This window comes from Chamaea fasciata, unplaced genomic scaffold (assembly GCF_029207755.1).
Source record: "Chamaea fasciata isolate MVZ Bird 193981 ecotype frontalis unplaced genomic scaffold, bChaFas1.0.hap1 SCAF_3, whole genome shotgun sequence".
In the NCBI taxonomy this organism is placed as follows: Eukaryota; Metazoa; Chordata; class Aves; order Passeriformes; family Sylviidae; genus Chamaea; species Chamaea fasciata.
The window spans coordinates 104,636,594-104,654,143 of record NW_027094088.1 but is presented as its reverse complement, the minus strand read 5'-3'; the positions used below and the strand labels follow the sequence as shown (position 1 = coordinate 104,654,143).

Here is a 17,550-nt window from a genome sequence, read left to right as displayed (position 1 = left end):
GCTTTGTTTTTGAACTTGTGAATATATTTAGTGTCTTCCTTTTTTGTTCTGATATATTTGTGAAGGAACATTGGAGTGAGAATTGCAGAATGATATGTGCAGCAGAGGAAGAGTTTCACCAAACTGTGGGATTTATACGTAAACTGTCTCATATTGAAGATTAAATCTGTATGAAAAAATTTTCTTCTATGAAAAATAGTTCTTCAGTTTGATTTCTGTGCAGTGAAGGACCAGTCGCCCTCTTTTTTTTAAGAATTACTTTTTCTTGTAGCTCATTTAAATAATAAGCTAAAAAAAGTATGTGAAATATTTTAATCAATTGTACTAATTATATTTTTAAAATAGTTTCCTGTTTACAGAAGCTCTCACTGGACAAGTTTCCATTTTGTAAAATTATATGCTTTTTGTCAAATCTTAGATTTTTGTTTTGCAAACTCTGTTACCCTCCCTGCTGTGCTGTACATTTCTTAGAAACTCTTTTGAATGGAAACTTCTTACACAATTAAAAAACTGAGAAACCTGCTAAGGTTATTTAGTCTAAACAATATGCCCTATTTATGTAGGAAAATATCACTGCAGCTTTTCAAGTGGTGCAAACAGTGTAACTGTTACAAATAGTTATGAAATCTGGCTTCAGTACAAACACATTAATGTATGTGAGCCTGGTAGCTCTGCCATTGTTCGGCTGTAAGGCTTAAAATCCTGAGGTTGAGGACATTTGACAGTAGTTTAGGAAAACTTGTGCAAACAGTTCTGCCAGTCTTAGGGCAAAGCCTGAACTGGTTGGATGGGAAAGAGAATCGTGAAAGCCTGTGCAATGGAGAGGCAAGTTTCTTACATGATGGAAGAGTTCATTTTTAGGGGGAGCAAGTGCAGTTTCTTAAAGTCCATAGCTGGCTTTTTGGCCATGAACCATGATGTAGTTCTGAAATGGGGCAGGATGTGCGCTGCCTTTCCTTGTGGATAGTAATGATACAATAATCATTTCTCTGTATCATCTGTTGGCAGAAGGCTCTGCAAATAAATCAGTATTTTCCAAACTTGATGGTGACTTGTGAGATACTATTCAGCATACTTGGACATATTTATACATGCTGTTGATTAAAACCTGGAGAATTCATTTCTCCTCTATGCAGGCTTTGAGGTTATTGATACTCCTGTTGAAAACAAGCAAGCAAAGAATGTGAGTTGACTTTTTCAGCAGACTGGCCTCTGCTTTTGCTGAGTGTATTCCCCAGCCCCTTTAATGCGCTGCAGAAACCCCGCCTCAAAATCTGATCTTTTATGTCATTGTCAACATTCTTAGTGCTGCTAGGATTGCTTCTCCAACTACAATACAAAGCTCACAAGGAAATAAAGTACAAGAACATTAAGATCCAGAGTGATTGCTGAGCCAAGCCAACTAAATTGAGAAATTTGGTTTTGTTAGAATATTTGGATGTACTAGGGGTCATAGAGCGCAGAAGTATAGTACTGCTCAGTCTGTGAATGAGTTTAGAGGCCAAAAAAATACTGCAATTGAGGAATTACTCACTTCCCTGCAAAAGTTTTAGTTGGTTTTAGAACACTATTTTAACACAGTGAAAATTGTTAAGTGCTTACTGGAGGAAGATGTACTTTTGAGGTTGTAACCATAGAAATATTTGTTACAACTTAAAATTGGTTGCCTAAGTCTTTTGTCAGAAGTGCTTAACACCTTCTTTATTTGGACTGCTTAAGGAGCCTGGATATTTGGAATATTCTTTGAAACTTTCAATTGTGTTACTGTTCCATGTGGCCCTCAGAAAACCTTGCCTCTTACCAAAACACAGCACCTGCTGACTTCGAATTACTTGGGAGCAGCAGCTTTCATGAACCAGTTTGGTAGTAAGTGAACCTTTGGTTCTCTGATGTTTCAAAGAGGTATGAGAAGATGCATCTACTCAAAAGCAGCTTTAATCAAACAAATATCTTGTTTTCTTTTAATGTTACAGAAAATGGTTGGTGTTTAGTGTACAAAACAGTTCAGTTGCACCTCTAGTAGTTGCCTGTTCAGCTACTCAACAGCTTTTGTTGAGTAATGTTTTAGGATGTTTTAGGTAGTTTTGGCAAAAATATTAGAGTAGAAATCTCTATGTACAGCCCTTTACTGCAGTATGGTGTAACAGGTTTGGAGATATGCAGTTTAGGCGGGTTGTATAGTTTTACTTTCCTGTCCTTTGCTATGAATCTGTTCTAGATTTCTGTCTAATATTTGAATTAAAAATACTATTTTGATTTAGTAGTTTCAAGTTTGCCCCCTACCTGAAAGTTTTTGGGTGGGTTATCTTTTTGGGAGCTATTAAAATGTCTTAAGTGTCTGACGTGGCTTTACAATACAGTGTTTAACTTAATGGAGGACTGACAGAGTTGCTATTATATTGGGTTTTCAAAATAGTTTAAGTTGCTCGTAATGTTAAGTCTCTGCCATAAGCACATGTATCTTACCGAAGATAAATGCTACGGAAGAGCCACCCCCTGTAGAAGACTGCTGGAAGGATATTTTGCATTGAAATCATTCAGTAAAATTAAGAAAAAAGCAGAAGCACTTGCAGTGTAAACAGCAGCTTCCCTTTCTTTCCAGTCCCAGTGCTGTAATTACAGGTGTTTTGTGTTGATTTTCTGGCCTAGGACACAACTTCAACTGCAACTTCTTTGTCACAGTGGTTAGGATTTCACCTGAGAGGGGAGAGATGGGATTTGGAATTTTTTTATGGAGAAAAAGTGCATTTCCAACTTTCTGGTCATCTGGTTTAACCGCTTTTGATGTATAACAAAGTCATATCTTTCTCTTTGATACTGTAGTCTTTGTTACTATTTTCCACAGGCCTTTCTTTCAAGGAAGGGGCTGTTCTTTGCTTTTGCAGGAAAAAGGTTACAATCTTATTTCTGGCAAGATTCAGGGTTATTTGAGAGAGTAGTTGTCTCAAGATCTGGATGCCTGGATTTCAGAAAGGGATGTTACTGTAAGCAGTGTTTCTTGTGGTAATCCTAGATGATTTCCAGTCAAACAATTGTGACCATGCAGTCAGTTACTAAATTTTAAAAGCAACACATTACTAGTAAGTTTTGGAATCTGCCTTGTGAGCTTTCCTTTGTTTGCTGCGAGGTGTACTCCATAACACAGTGTGTAACAGTGCCTCTCCTTTCTAAAGGATTTTATATGCCCAAATCTTTAATTTCACCTCCTTTTTTTTTTTTTTTTCCCCCACATTCATTGCAAATACAATATTGGCTACTAGGGCTGCCTCTCTGGTTCTGCCCGAGGGCACGGTTTCATGTTACCGGCTGAGCTTCCAGCCCTCAGTGGATTCTTCTGTCCCACCGAGCTCTGCACCAGCTTCTCCTTGTTACTCTCCCCAAGTCCAAAGTAGTGCATTCATCTCTGTGGTGTTTTAACCAGTTCAGCTGGGTGAGCTGGTGAAATTTTTGTAAATGGAAAAGGAAGGAGAAAACCTTTTGAATCAGACAATTACCTCTGTGGTTACCGAGTTCATTCAAGGGGCGTGGTAAAAGCTGTTGGGTGAAGGGTGACAGGACTGTCCTCTGCAGAGTCGCAGCAGAGTAAAGGAACGGGCTTTGTGTTGACCTCTGGATTTATAAAAAAATAGTTTAAATTTCAAGGAAAGAGAGAAAGTGTAAACCTTAGGAAGAAAGAGTCTACTGAAACATAATTTTTTTTTTTTTTTAACAGAAATTTTGTGTTAAAATCTCATTCCTAATGCTGCAATGAAAAATGAACTGAAACATACTGGTATATTTTATCTATCTTGTAGAAGGGGAAGAGGATGAGAATTTTCTGTTGATGTGTTAAGGGGGAAGAGATCATGAATGCTTAGGACATTCTGCCTAGTTTACAGCAGTAACTGTTTTACCTAAAGGCAGCTCAGTGTGTAATATCTATTTGTGCATAATCTGCGGGCCCTGTGGAATGTTCTGCTGTGTATTAGATGTTTGAAACCATTGTCCAGTCCTCTGCAGAGACACCTTCCATTAGACCAGCTTGCTCAGAGTCCCTTCCAGCCTGGCCTTGAGCAGTTCCAGGGATGAGGCAGTGATGTAATCAAACAAAACCAGAAAAAAAACTTGTAAATGTTTAGCACTATGTTCCACAGGCCTCTCTTTCTGACTTATGAATTATTCTGTATGACAGGGTTAGAGATAAAAATAGAAAAAGGGTGGGTTTTTTGAATGTTCTGAATTTGTGTTAAAAAAAAGTATTTAAATGTTTATTTCTGGAACCTATGAATTAGGTTAATGCTAGTATTGAATTAGAGAAAATAAAACTCCTTGGTAATACAGATAATCCCAACCAAAGTTTCTCCTTGGGGGAAAGGGAATGTCTTTATACTTAGGAGATCCAGCCAGGTGTCATTCTGGATGTTTTCTTCTGTTGTTGTAATGGTAGGGCTGGGTTAGTGTTGAGGAAAGGCATGGAGATGCTGGTGCTGCCTGTGTTTTCTCCAGTTTGTAAACGGTCTGTGAAACACAAGTTTATCATATGGGGCAGGATCTTGTGGGCTGTTGTTTTTGATGGAATAAGGACTGTATTTTTTCTCTTGCTGCTGATTGCAATAGATAACGTTAACTTAAATTTTTTAGAAAGAGACCAGTGAGCAAAATTAATGTTCATTGTGCTAAAATGTATTTACAGTTTGATAAAACTTCAGTTTCTTATAATGGTCTCTGAGCTGCTTAGAAGGAAAAAGGAGTTAACTGTGCTCTTACCCTGACTCTTGAATTGTCTTTTCATCGAGACATGTAGGGAGGTGTAGCCATGGTTTTGTAATTCACTGAATTGTGAAAAATAAGCATGTATTATTAGGTCTTGCAACGCCAAAGAAAGGCAAATAAGTAAAACAACCACCACTGAAAGTTAAAACAAGACCAACAAGAAAATAAACAACCAACACCAAACAACTCACCCAAAAACCACCACAACCAAAAAAATTATGCCTCTTGGTTGTTTGGTATCTAACAGTGATTTGGGTAGTGTTTATGGTAAATATAGTTTGGCAGGCTTTACGTGCAAATTTGTTCAGAGATCATTAGATCAAAACTAAATACTGAGACAGAAGTACCTAAATTAATATTGGTTTGTAATTGAAACTAAAGTGCATGACCTCAGCATGAACAGTGGCTTGGGTAAGATAATCATCTCTCTCAGCAATCTGTAGAAGAAATTAGGTTTTTGGAAACTGTAATACTCGAATTCAGAAGTCTTCATGGTTTGGGTTTCTAATTTTTCTTTTCAAGTAATTGCTCTTCCACTGTTATATTTTCTATGTGCATGCACAAACACTTGAATATCCCTTGGAGCTAATAAAAGTTTTGCAAAAAATAGGAACTAGTTGTTTAAAATATTCATTTGATGAAAAAGTGTCTTTAGCTTTTTTAAGGATATGTTAAAATCTGCTTTCAGTTTTTAAAAAGAGTAAAATCAACCTAATTGACTGAAGTGTCAGCATTATTGGAATAAGGCCAGTGTGCTGAAGTCCCTACATCATAATTCAGTCTGAAACTAAATCTGCTCTTCAGTATCTCAGTGAAATTGTTGGGAAGTGATTTCAGACTCCATCTTAGATAAAATATTGTTCTTGGGGGAATACTTCTTTGAGCTGTGAAATCTTTGTCAAAAGCACAGACACACTGAGCCTCAGAAGTTAATGGCTTAGAATGATTGGGGCAATAACAATAGTTTGGGAGTAGAATTTCGAGAATGGAACATCTCCTGGCCACTTTTCCAATGCTAAGAAAGAGTTGCTTGTGCCAGAATGTCGAAAGCACCAGATTGTTTCTTTGTCTGGTATTTGAGGATCTATTGAAAAGTGTTAGTTATGTGTTATCAGCTATGTGGAGTAACTTCAGTTTGGCTAGTTGGCTGGTGTAAACAGATGGATTTACTAGTGAAAGTAGCTCCTCAAGAGAGGCTGGAGGAAAACTTAATTTAACTTTACCTGCTGCATATCACTTCTGGGAGAGAAGGGAAGGGAAAGAAACAACTCTGATTTTCCTTTTTTAATTTGTTTTTCTAAGCTTATCCTGGCTTTGAAAAGTCCTTATGGAAACCATTTTCTCAGAAAAGAATGAGCCCGGTGCATTGTGTCTGTGCCATGGAAAAAGGAGGTGGTTTGTTGCAGCAGCGACTCTTACTTTAGCAAAATACCTTTCATACTTACAACAAACAAACAAACAAAAATAACAACTTGCAGAGAAGGAAAAATGCTGTTTCCTGGAAGAAAGCATGAGGAATTGTGACAATGCAGTCAGTTACTAGAATTTAAAAGCAACACATTGCTAGTAGGTTTTGTGACCTGCCTTGTGAGCTTTTCTTTGTCTGCTGTGAGGTATACTCAGTAACACACTGTGCAACAGTTCCTCTCCTTTCTAAAGGATTTTATATGCCCAAATCTTTAATTTCACCTCCTTTTTTTTCACATTCATTGCAAATGTAATATTGGCTACCATTTCTATAGTGAGCAATATTGGTACGGATATTTGGAGATTTAAGTCTCGTGGAATTTCTTGCATGTTATTATATTAGCAGGGTACATTAAATTGGTCACTGACTATATCTGTTCACAAAATCTAGACTCATGTTCAGACTAAATTGGGAAGCACATTTTTTGTGTACTTTCAATATTCAGAAATCTTCTGGAGTATTGAAAACTCTTACTTTTGAAAAGATATTTTACTAATGGATTTTTTTTTTTTACAGGTTCGATCTGTGGATGAAATGAATCATGAGTTTCAAGCTCTTGCCCTAGAATCTCGGGGAATGGGAGAGGTAATTATTGAGGGCTGAAAATCCAGCTGGTGATTTAGAAATGTTGATACAGTTTAAGAAGTCTAAATAATACAACATGAAGCAAAGAGCTTCTCTTAAGAACAAGTTATTTCTGTCTGAAGAGAAACTAAGTACTAAGTATGTTAAAAGAACGTTGGGATTGTTATTGACTGTTTTTGCTGTGTCTTTGTCATTCGTGTTAGATGAGTGATAGTTCTAGGGAAGTGAAAGGATAATTTTTTTTTTAAAGTGTACAATTCTATGAAAGGAGGCATATTTTCAGTCTCACTGTGTCTAAGCTAGTGGAACAATTGCTTGCTACTCCTGAGAAGCCAAGGAGACTGGGATTTGAAAAAAAGGTTTGGCTCCAGAAAAAGTGTACTGGCATACCCAGCAGAAATGTGTGGTAATTTACTTTTTTTTTCACTGGTAATTACTCCTTAAAAGATTTTAACTAGGCTGAAGAGTGCTGTTACGTAATTTAGCTGGAGGGAAGAAGGACTATTTCTTTTGACTGATTTGATTTGTTTGGGTTTTTTAAGTCAGTGTACTTTAAGGTTGGGGGAAGGAATTTGAGAACATGAAGGATGACTTGGCTCCTTCAAAAGCAGTTTCCTGAGCTGTTTAGAAGGTACTTGACAAGTGTTAGGGTTATTTGCCCAGACAGGACCTGGTGAAGGAATTCATGTTGAACTAAGATTTCAAATGTGGATCTTTTTGTCTTGCTGGATATTTCCCTAATTCAGGTGATACTTGAACCAGTGACATTATTGCAGCCTAACCTTCTTAAAATGATGGTAGGAGTCTTTATGGAAACCATAACTTACTGATGAAAAATAAGTGCTGTGTTCTAGTTGCTGAATGTTTCTGAGCTGACACATGGACATTCCTACTTGATTTTTTTATTTTAATGGTGCATTCAAGCAGTCACTTGGCTTTTCAGCAATTTTTGCTTCATCCAGGGTTGTCTTTGAACCATCTCCCATTTGAAAAAAACAGTTGTAGATGAAGCCCTGTTCTTTAGAAACCTGAGTAGCCACACTGCTGCCCTCCCAGCTCTTAAAACTCCTTTTGAAAAGTAAAAGTGTTAGTGAAGTATCTGTGATGGTACCTGCAGTGTGATAAAGTGGGTGGGTAAAGTTCATGGTGGTATTTAGTCTTTTGACACACACAAAGTACTCTAAAAAGATTGAAAGCAGTGAAAGTGAAGGATGGCACAAATGCCTGGGAATTCAATTACAATATATATGACTGTTCATACCAATCTTCATTTTAGGTTATCTCAGATGGAGGGATGTATTTCTGCATGATTAGGATTCTCTTGGTTTGTTTGCATGGCATTCAGTGGATCTCTAAAGATGTTTTTTTTAAACACACACAAAGAGAGTTTTGATACAGTCCTACAGCATCAGAAATTGATACTATATTGTGACCCTGCACACTCCAGGTTATTTTTTCTTTTGTTTCAATGGTGTCTTGCAGGTATCTTCAAGTAATACAGGTGCACGTAGCTAGGTTGGCTTACTCAGGAAGTTTCTTGATGTATTGCACAACAGTAGAGTAGTTCTAGGATACATTCCATGGCTGTTTTAATCTTCTTTTTGGTTATAACCTTCTAGAATATTAAAGGAAACATCCTTATAAAGTAAGCTAGATTTGGTAGAGGCTCCTACATGCTATCCTCTGTACGTTTTGGAAGGTATGAAAGAGAGGTCCTGTCAAGTGAACTGTTTCTAGCTCTTGGGAAATCATGTTCCTCATTTTCTCTGCCTGCCAAGATTTTTCTCTGAACTGAAATTAATTTCTTTTTCATATTTCTAATCCTCACTGATACTTTTCTTCACAACTGGGTATCAATACTTGGGATTAGGAGGCTGTTAAGTCTGTGTTGCAGACATCTTTCTCTAAATGTCTCTTAAAATTTTAGATTGGTTAAATTGTTACATTGGTTAGACACAGATGATGCTTCTGGCTCCAGCTCCTCAAATCTGTGGTGACCTGTAAGGTCACCTTAGTGTTCTGAAGAAATACGAGCACATGGTGCTGTTTCTCTCTGGGCATCTGGTTGCTGTATGAGGACAAGCAGAGGGGGCTGCAGGACCTTTAGTGTGACAGCCACACAAAACTTACTGCGAAACAGAAGAGAAGGCTAAGTCTTCTTTTGATAATGTCTGTTGGTTTAACTTACATTTTGATAATGTCTCTTGGTGGAAGCACACAGAGTTCATTTTAGGAACAAAGTATTCATTTCTAGTGTCAAAACTTCATTCAGAGAAATTCAGCTGAGGTGTCCATTGAGGACTGTAGGAATAACTTCTGATCTTAAAAATAAATTAAAAAAAAAAATTTAAGAATCCTTAATTCAAGAGACAGTAATGGACACTGTGCAGTTTCATATCAGAGAGCTGGTTAAGAGGCAGTATTAGCATAGCTGGTTATTACTGTTCGTGTGTAGTGAAGGGCTTTGTTCTTTTGGCAGACACCTAACAGGGATCAGTGCTGATACTGAAAAGGACACATTTATTGTACTTTTGAGAAGATTTAGTAAGAAATACGACAACCTTCCCCATTATTTTTACTTATAATTGGGTGTGTCTTTGTAAAGTTTGTGCTTTATTGCACTAAGTGCAGAGAATGTTGAGGAAAACACATGCTATCAAAGAATAAAGCACAATGATTTTAACTACCTGTATTGATTTGAGATAACTTCTAGAATAAGTCTTTTTCAGTAGAACTAGTCAAGCACATTGTTTTTCCTGTCTGTCAAAGAGGAATACATGTTTTGTTTTTCTGAAGAGCTCTTCTTTTATTTCAATTCCACAGTTAAAAGAATTGACGGCTGATAGGACTGCTTCTGTGACAGCCCTAGAACCAATGCATTCATTTAAAAAGAGCATAGTGTATGTCGTATCCATCCGTCAAAATAAATAATAAATCTAAATCAGTGGCTCTCAGGGAGTTGCAATATTGTTAACTTTGTGAAATTACATTTATTTAAGTATTTGAGGGACTTTTTTGTCCCTCACATTTTATGAAAATCATTTCAGTAAATCTGTTTAATCTTCAGTAGTTTAAATTTAGCCTCTCAATACGTATGATGCATTATGTTTTGTATTAAAAATACTTCATATTCTTTGTGTACCAAAGTACATGAAGACTGAAAGCAGCTGAATTTATCTGTTTAGAATTTGAGACTAAGTAGTTTAAAAAAAATGCAAACCTCAAAAAAACCCAAAACAAACCTTAAAAACCATTCAGAAACAACAACAGCAGCAAAATCCCTTCCAAAACAACTTGTACTTTTGCTGAGGATTATTGCTTCTTTTTACCAGGGGACAGTTTCCCCTTTCATACAAGTAATATGAATGAGTTTGGATATCAAAACCAGTATTGCAGTGTGTTCTGCTCTAAATTTGCTTATTGTTCTTAACACTGAGTTGTCTGAACACACGTCTGATAGTGGAGTTTACTAATTTCAGGGTAAGCATACTTCATTTTAGGGCACCCAAGATAGTATTAGATCTGTTTTATTCTGACAAGGTTGTGTTAGGTAGTGACATCTTCACTTAGGTGTTTCAAAGCTCTCAGCTGGACACATATTTGAAATTGGCTTAGACAGTGTTTAAAATAAAATGGGATTCCCAAACCCAAGGTTTTGTAGATAACATTAAATGCTTGCTTTCTGTTCTACCACTCTCCTGCAAAATGAAAATTAAGTAGTATTGCAAACCTGTTACAAATAGAAAGCTAAAGAAGATGTGTAGATTGCATAGGCAGATCTGGATTTTATAATCTTCTGCTTTTAGCTGAAGTGCAGTTGTAAGATTCCATTTATCTATTTCTCTGCCTTTGGATGGCTAACTTTATCCCTTAAATTCGGGGTAAACTTAATATCCTGCTGCTCACAACGTTTGGTTGACACCTGGTGGTGATTCTGCAGTGCATTTGAGAGCGGGCAGATCACAACAGTACGCCACCTCTTGCAAGCATAACATTCTCCTGTAGTTTTGTTGAGCTTTGGCTGTTTATCATCCTCCCACCTGAATCCTTCTCTTTTAATGAATTTCTGTGAGGAACCCAGGGATTTGAGGTTAACCAGTCAAACTCCTTCATTTCTAAGAGCCCAGGGCAGCACAGAAAAACAGCAATCCTTAAGTTTGTCCGGAGGAGCTCTTGTCACCTCTGTTGCAGTGTTAATAGTGAGGCCTGCAAATGACAATCTTACCACCTCCTCCTGAGGCTGTTTTCACAAGCGCTTTCAGTGTCACACCAAGAGATATCTGTATTATATACTGACTCCTGCTAGTAGTTTCATCAAGGCTCACACTAAGTGTGAAATTCAGAAGGGTTTTTTAGTCACTTAAGTTACAGAAGCAGCACATTTCCAGAATGTACTCATTTATTGCAAACAGCTTCATCAGATTACATTTGTTTTTTTCTAATTTCACTAAATTTAAAATTCTAAGTACAGCATTGCATTATGCAGAATCTGATGTATTTCTTCTTTCCTACATTTTGCAGGTTGTTTTCACTTTAGTTTCTGTTGATGTACCTTGTAAAGTGCCTGAGAATTCTGTCTGAGAATACAGTTCTTTAGTTACAGATAGAGAAAATATGACATGGAGAGTTTGTCAGTTGTACTGTTACTGATGGGAAAAGGTACAGGAATAAAGCAGTAAAATCAAAGCGAAAAGGATGCTAGTATTTGAGAAGTTCTTGTTTGTGTGGTGCTTCTGTCATATCACACTAAGTCTTTCTGTCCTTGAAGAGAGTACAAGAAGTGATTCTGATCTAACATGACACTTTCTGTTTTACAAGTAGGAATGAAAAAAAACTATTCATCTAAATAAGAGTGTTGGTATGTGGAACTTAACATATGAATGTCACAGATTTTTAAGGTCTGAAGGAGCTGACTTGATACCATTTGTATTAGTCACTTTCCGAAGTTTGGAACATGATGCATTTCCAAGTGTAGAGAACTTCACAATGAACTGCTGCTCTTTCTGGTTATCACAATATTAGTTAACTGCCAAGCTTTTGTGTCTTTGGCAGGAAGGCACTGTTAGTTAAAGCTTCTGAGAAGATTGTCTTGATTTAAACAGGGATTAATTTGATTTGCCTTTTTCACAGCTGCTTCTATATTCTGTATTTCTTCCTCATAGTTGCAGAATCTCAATCCTGTTGGAGTTTTTTTAGCAATTTCTTTTTACAGCATTAGCTTCAGTAGTGGGAAGTAGATTTCAAGTGTTAGGATCCCCTCAGCAACATGCATTGCTTTAGTGAAAGCTGACTTTTGTATCAGTCCTCAGCACAGGAAAGATGTGGACTTGTTAGAGTGGGTCCAGAGGAGGCCACAGTGATCAGAGGGCTGGAACACCTCTGCGGCTGCTATGGAGACAGGCTGAGAGCTGGGGTAGTCCAACCTGGAGAACTCATTACAGCCTCACAGTACTTGAAGGGGGCTTACAAAAAAAGAAGCGGAGCAGATTTTTACAAGGGCAGGTAGTGGTAGAATGAGGGAAAGTGGTTTTAAATTAGGAGAGATTTTTGATTAGATATAAGGAAGAAATTCTTTACTGTGTGGGTGATGAGACACTGGAACAGGTTGTACAGAGAAGCTGTGGATGCCCCGTCCACAGAACTGTTCAAGACCAGGTTGGACGGAGCCCTGAGTAAGCTGCTGTAGTAAGTGGCAGTCCTGCCCATGGCAGGGAAGTTGTAATTAGATGATCTTTAAGATCCCTTCCAACCCAAACCATTTTATGATTCCATGATGTAAAACTAATTACTTGCCTATCCTCCTAATAATATTGGTATTTTTGCCCATCTATAAGCATACTTAAATAAAACCATCTTCCTTTTTAACAGCTTTTACCTGCCAAAAAATTTTGGGAACCTGATGATTCAGCAAAAGATGGACAAAAGGGGATATTCCTTGGTGACGAGTGGAGAGAGACTGCATGGGGAACTCCTCGTAAGTGACTGTTGTATATGTACTGAACATTCAGTCATGATTGCTGAATGTTTTTTCAAAGCAAATTTTGTAACTATATATTAAATTTTATTTTCATTTAGTGAAAATGTATACTGCATGGTGATTGTGTTTCAATAACACTTTTTGAAACTGTGATTTGGAATTTTTTATTAAATTTTTTGTCTTGGTATTGCTGTTTTAATTAAATACAAAAACATTACAAGTTGTATTTTAAAAAAATACTATAGTTTTATTTATTTATTTGTTTTTAACAGACCATTCTATGTCCCAACCTATTATGGTACAGAGAAAGCCTGGACAGGGTTTTCATGGAAACAGTGAAGTAAATGCTGTATTGTCTCCACGATCAGAGAGTGGTGGCCTTGGAGTGAGCATGGTAGAATATGTGTTAAGTTCCTCTCCAGCTGATAAATTGGATTCCCGGTTTAGGAAAGGAGCTTTTGTAAGTAATGCAGTGTCTTAAGCTTGCCTGGTTACCTGCTATGGTCCTTTGTTACATGGTTATATTTTCTATTCTCTTTGTCTGTTTTTATTTTTTAACTTTTTTCTTTAGAAGGAACTGTGTAGTTGTTATCTGTCTGTCTTCCTTGGTTGGAGGGGGCAGAAGAGGGAAGTGGTTTGGGATTCTTAGCTAAATAGCCATCTTAAAGTGCTTTCCTAAAAACTTTATTTAAACGGAAAAGACTGCAAATAGCTTAACTGAAAATGTGTGATGAGCTTTATTCTAGATCTTCCTGTTCTGTGTTTTCATGCGGGTTTGTTTTGTAACTGGATGTTTTAATTGTATAAAATAAACTTTTATCTAAATCAAAGTGTTACTGCTTTAACAGCATCGCTATAGTTAAGGTTGAGTTAGCTCTTCCATTATAAATCTTGGCATTCCTTTTCACATTTTGGCAGTTATTAATTGCATGTGGTTGAAACTTGATGACCAAGTTACCCACCAAATGCAATTTCATTGACAACAAACTGTTTGTATTGTTTACGTGCACTGTAGTGTAGAATTAGGTCACCTTGTGGTGCTCCTATTGTGTTCTGTTCAATATTCAGAATCAAACAGATTCTTTTTCCTCAGGGCACTAGAGATGCTGAAACAGATGGACCTGAGAAAGGAGATCAGAAAGGCAAGGCTTCTCCATTTGAGGAGGACAAAAACAGAGATCTTAAACAAGGAGATGATGAGGATGTTACTAAAATAAATGGCAGAGGTTTGCCAAATGGAATGGATGCCGATTGCAAAGATTTTAAGTAAGCTTTTAACTGTTTCTTGAGAAGACGAGCATGTCTCTTAAGGGCATTTTTACAGTTCTGGTTTGTGTGTCAGCTTTAAACATTACCCAGCTGCAGACTGAGTCTTCCCCTCTCAAGTCTTCCCTTTCCCCACTGTGCCACATGTTTCTTAGGATGTCATTAATGTGTGTGTCACTTCTCATGAGACAAATTCATCTTAACATAGTAACTATTAAAAGTTAATGGGTACCTTCTGAATGTGGTGAATTAAAGAGGGATGAAAACTTTAACCCTTTTAATGTCAAACTAAATTTCTTTCTCTCTCTGCTTCTTCTTAATGCTCTTTTGCATCTGAGTGTTCTTGTAGAGAGTAAGTCCTACAGAATTTTAACTTTCTTTCTGATTTTGCTAGTGGATACCACAGCTTAACACTACTAATCATTTCCCCATAAGTCTTTATAGAAACCATATCTTTGACTAAGGTGGAGCAATGTATTTTTCTATTCATATAATTAAATGTCACCTAAGGAATGGTGGTGTGGTTTGCTTGTTTTTGTAGGGAAAAGTAGATTGGACCAAGCTCAAGCTTTTGACAGTGAACTCTATATGACAGCACAGCCAATCTGGTTTTTTTTTCTAATACTAAACTGCATTTTAAATTGGGTATTTTTTAAGGGCTGATCCTTCTTTCTTGAATGACTGTGGTGCATTTGTAAGTGTCATACAGAAGAATTAAAAAGATAGAGAACTAGAGTGCTGTTCATAAATTTGTATTAATGTGATGAACATGACCAGATAGTTGTGGTTTCTTTAGTTCATTACTGAGCAAGTATATTAGAAGGCATGTTTGAATCCCATTCATAAGTATTTCCCACCCTTTAAAAATGTATTTACTTGAGGCTAAGGAGGGATTCTTCAAGTCTGTTTTTCAGGATGTATCATTGAAGATAATACAATACCAAGCATAGGAGAGAGCTCACGTTGGCTCCTTTCCTATGCGTGCTGCAATACGCCCAATAAACAAAGTTACCTAGTTACCTTCATTGTTACCCATCACAAACACAGAATAACTTGTGTCCTGCTTTTCCTTACCAGTATCTATTTCAATTTTGAAACAGGTGTTTGTAAAGTAGCTTCTGTATTATTTAAGGAGAGAAGTTATTAAAAAGTACACAAATGCAAAAAAGCATCCAAAGCCAGTAAACCTCTCAAAAAAAAAAAAAAAAAAAAAAGGCCTCCTAAATGAAATGGGCCATATAAAGTGGTGGTATAGAGCCCTCCAGACAGAGGTTTATAATTGAAGTATTGACACAACTTTAACTATAGCAATAGAACAGCACCAATATAAGGAGCAACCTATATTAGCTAACCATAAGTATTAAGAAAGAAACTTCATCCTGTCCTCCTCCTTGTATTTTTATTGTATCGAAACATTTTTAAACTAAGTATGTACTGAAATAACTGCCTTTTTTCCTTTTGTTCTTCACTTTGTTGATGCTGTATTTCACTTGGGAAAAATAGGGAATAATAAATGGCTTTAAACTCAAGTTTTGAGCGGGACATGGTTGCTTGCTAGGATACTTAGATGGTAAGCCAGCATGTTATATACAATCATCATGAGGTTGCTTGTTACATTAAAAAACCTCTAGTCAAAAAACTCCTCCTTTGTCATATTTTGTTCAGAGTAATAAATCATAGTGTTGCTGCAATAAACTCCATAAAAGGCTGATTTCTAGCTGTACAGACTTAAGTGTTGTTATCAGCCATTACATAAGACTAGTAGATTTCTTCACATTTGTCATGTGCTTCAGTGAGGAACAGATACTTTGGCTTTGGAGCCCTGAAGAAGAAGCAGGACAGGTAGTACTGAGGCTGTATGTCTGACCTAGAATTAGCAGTACAGCAGACTGGTCTGGCACTGTACTGCTGGAATAAACATAGGTTCTTCCTGCAAAGTGGCATTTGGTATTTGAACCCAGTTTTCACAAGTAAAGCAAACTTAACTAGAAGTTTTACATTTCCTGAGAAACAATATGTAACCATAAAGTTCTGCCAATGCAATAATGTTAGAGAATCATAGATTTTCTCACACAACTCTTTACTAGTAGTTAACTTAGATTTTTGCCAGTAAAAATTGATAGCTTAAACAATATGGCCTCCCACAGAAGGTGGGCATCCTAAATCTTACCAAATACTGTTGGGAATCTCTTTAGGATGTTGCTCTCTTGACATCTCACTTCATCTGTTTGCCTGTAGGTGTTTATAGGTGTACTAAAAGTCTCCCCTGTAGTCAGTGGGAATGTGATTATCTCCCCTGTAGTCAGTGGGAATGTGATTAATACTGCCAGTCAGATGAGAAAGCAATTCAACTTTTATATATAATACTGTATCTATGATATTGTATATTCTATTCAGGGTTATATTAGGAACACTTTTTCCCCACAAATCATCAGTGTAGTATAGTCTATTAAATGAGTTGCGTAGGAAATTAAATGTTTTAGTCACATGCTAAATGAAGTGGTTTTTTGTTCATTTTACTCAAGGTAAAATTGCTTGCTTTTCACATGTGAAAAATGGTTACTATATCGTATGTTTCTTCTCCAATTGAAATTCTACTTTCGTTCTTTTCTTTGGCTTGAAATGCCCTTAGCCATTTCTCTTTTTTTAATTTCTCTTCAGTACATTTCATGTCACTACCAAAATACAATAGACATCCCAAAATTCACAGGTGACCACAATTCACTGCATTTGACTCACAACAGCCTCACAGATCAGTTTGTTTTTCTCATAAGTGATTTGAAGAGCTCTGTAGTCAAATTTAAAAAAACTAAATAAAATTATGCGCTAGGGTTAATGCATTCTTTATCTTGAGCCATCAATGCATGCTGGTTGAAAATGTTAAAATGAGTCTGGCACTTCCTTTTTAAAGTCTTTTGAGTTCAGAGCTGCTTTGAAAGTAGAAATATTGTACTCTGTCCATGGACAGCTTTTTTGAAGACTGAAGAGTCTGTCTTAAATTTCTTCTGAACAGTCGTACCCCTGGAAGTCGACAAGCCTCCCCAACAGAAGTAGCTGAACGCCTGGGCCCCAATCCAAGCACCACAGAAGGATTAGGTCCACTTCCCAATCCTACAGCCCACAAGCCTCTGGTAGAAGAATTTTCAAATCCAGAAAATCAGAATCTAGATGCCATGGAACAAGTTGGTCTTGATTCTCTACAGTTTGACTATCCTGGCAATCAGGTACAAATGGACTCTTCAGGAGCTACTGTAGGACTTTTTGACTACAATTCTCAGCAACAGGTTAGTAATGGACTGTGGCAAATTGATCCTTTAAGTCGTTGTTTATCCTCTTGATACTCAGTCATTTCAACATGCAATGCATTGAATATCATTTTGTCTGTGATTTAGTCAAGGGCAAATAATTGTGTAATTAATCTAGAAGAATATTGTTTCATAATTTTCTAGTTTAGTGACTTGATGTTACAGAAGCTTGGTTTGACTTTTTTTTCTTTTTTTTT

At 36.8% G+C, this 17,550-nt stretch overlaps 1 protein-coding gene across 10 annotated transcripts in view; it reads left to right on the top strand.

Annotated features, from left to right (window-relative positions):
- Window positions 1-17,550, top strand: part of PUM2 (pumilio RNA binding family member 2) — a 66,810-nt gene that overhangs the window by 15,506 nt on the left and 33,754 nt on the right. For 9 of the 10 annotated variants that reach the window (XM_066179989.1, XM_066179986.1, XM_066179983.1 and 6 more), the window contains exons 2-6: window positions 6,737-6,805; window positions 12,674-12,779; window positions 13,055-13,242; window positions 13,876-14,048; window positions 17,062-17,332. In XM_066179989.1, coding sequence (XP_066036086.1) covers window positions 6,755-6,805; window positions 12,674-12,779; window positions 13,055-13,242; window positions 13,876-14,048; window positions 17,062-17,332 — 789 coding nt within the window. In that variant the 5' untranslated portion in view covers window positions 6,737-6,754. Of the gene's footprint in view, window positions 1-6,715; window positions 6,806-12,673; window positions 12,780-13,054; window positions 13,243-13,875; window positions 14,049-17,061; window positions 17,333-17,550 lie in introns of those variants that run through there. The other variant, XM_066179982.1, reaches the window with a different exon arrangement.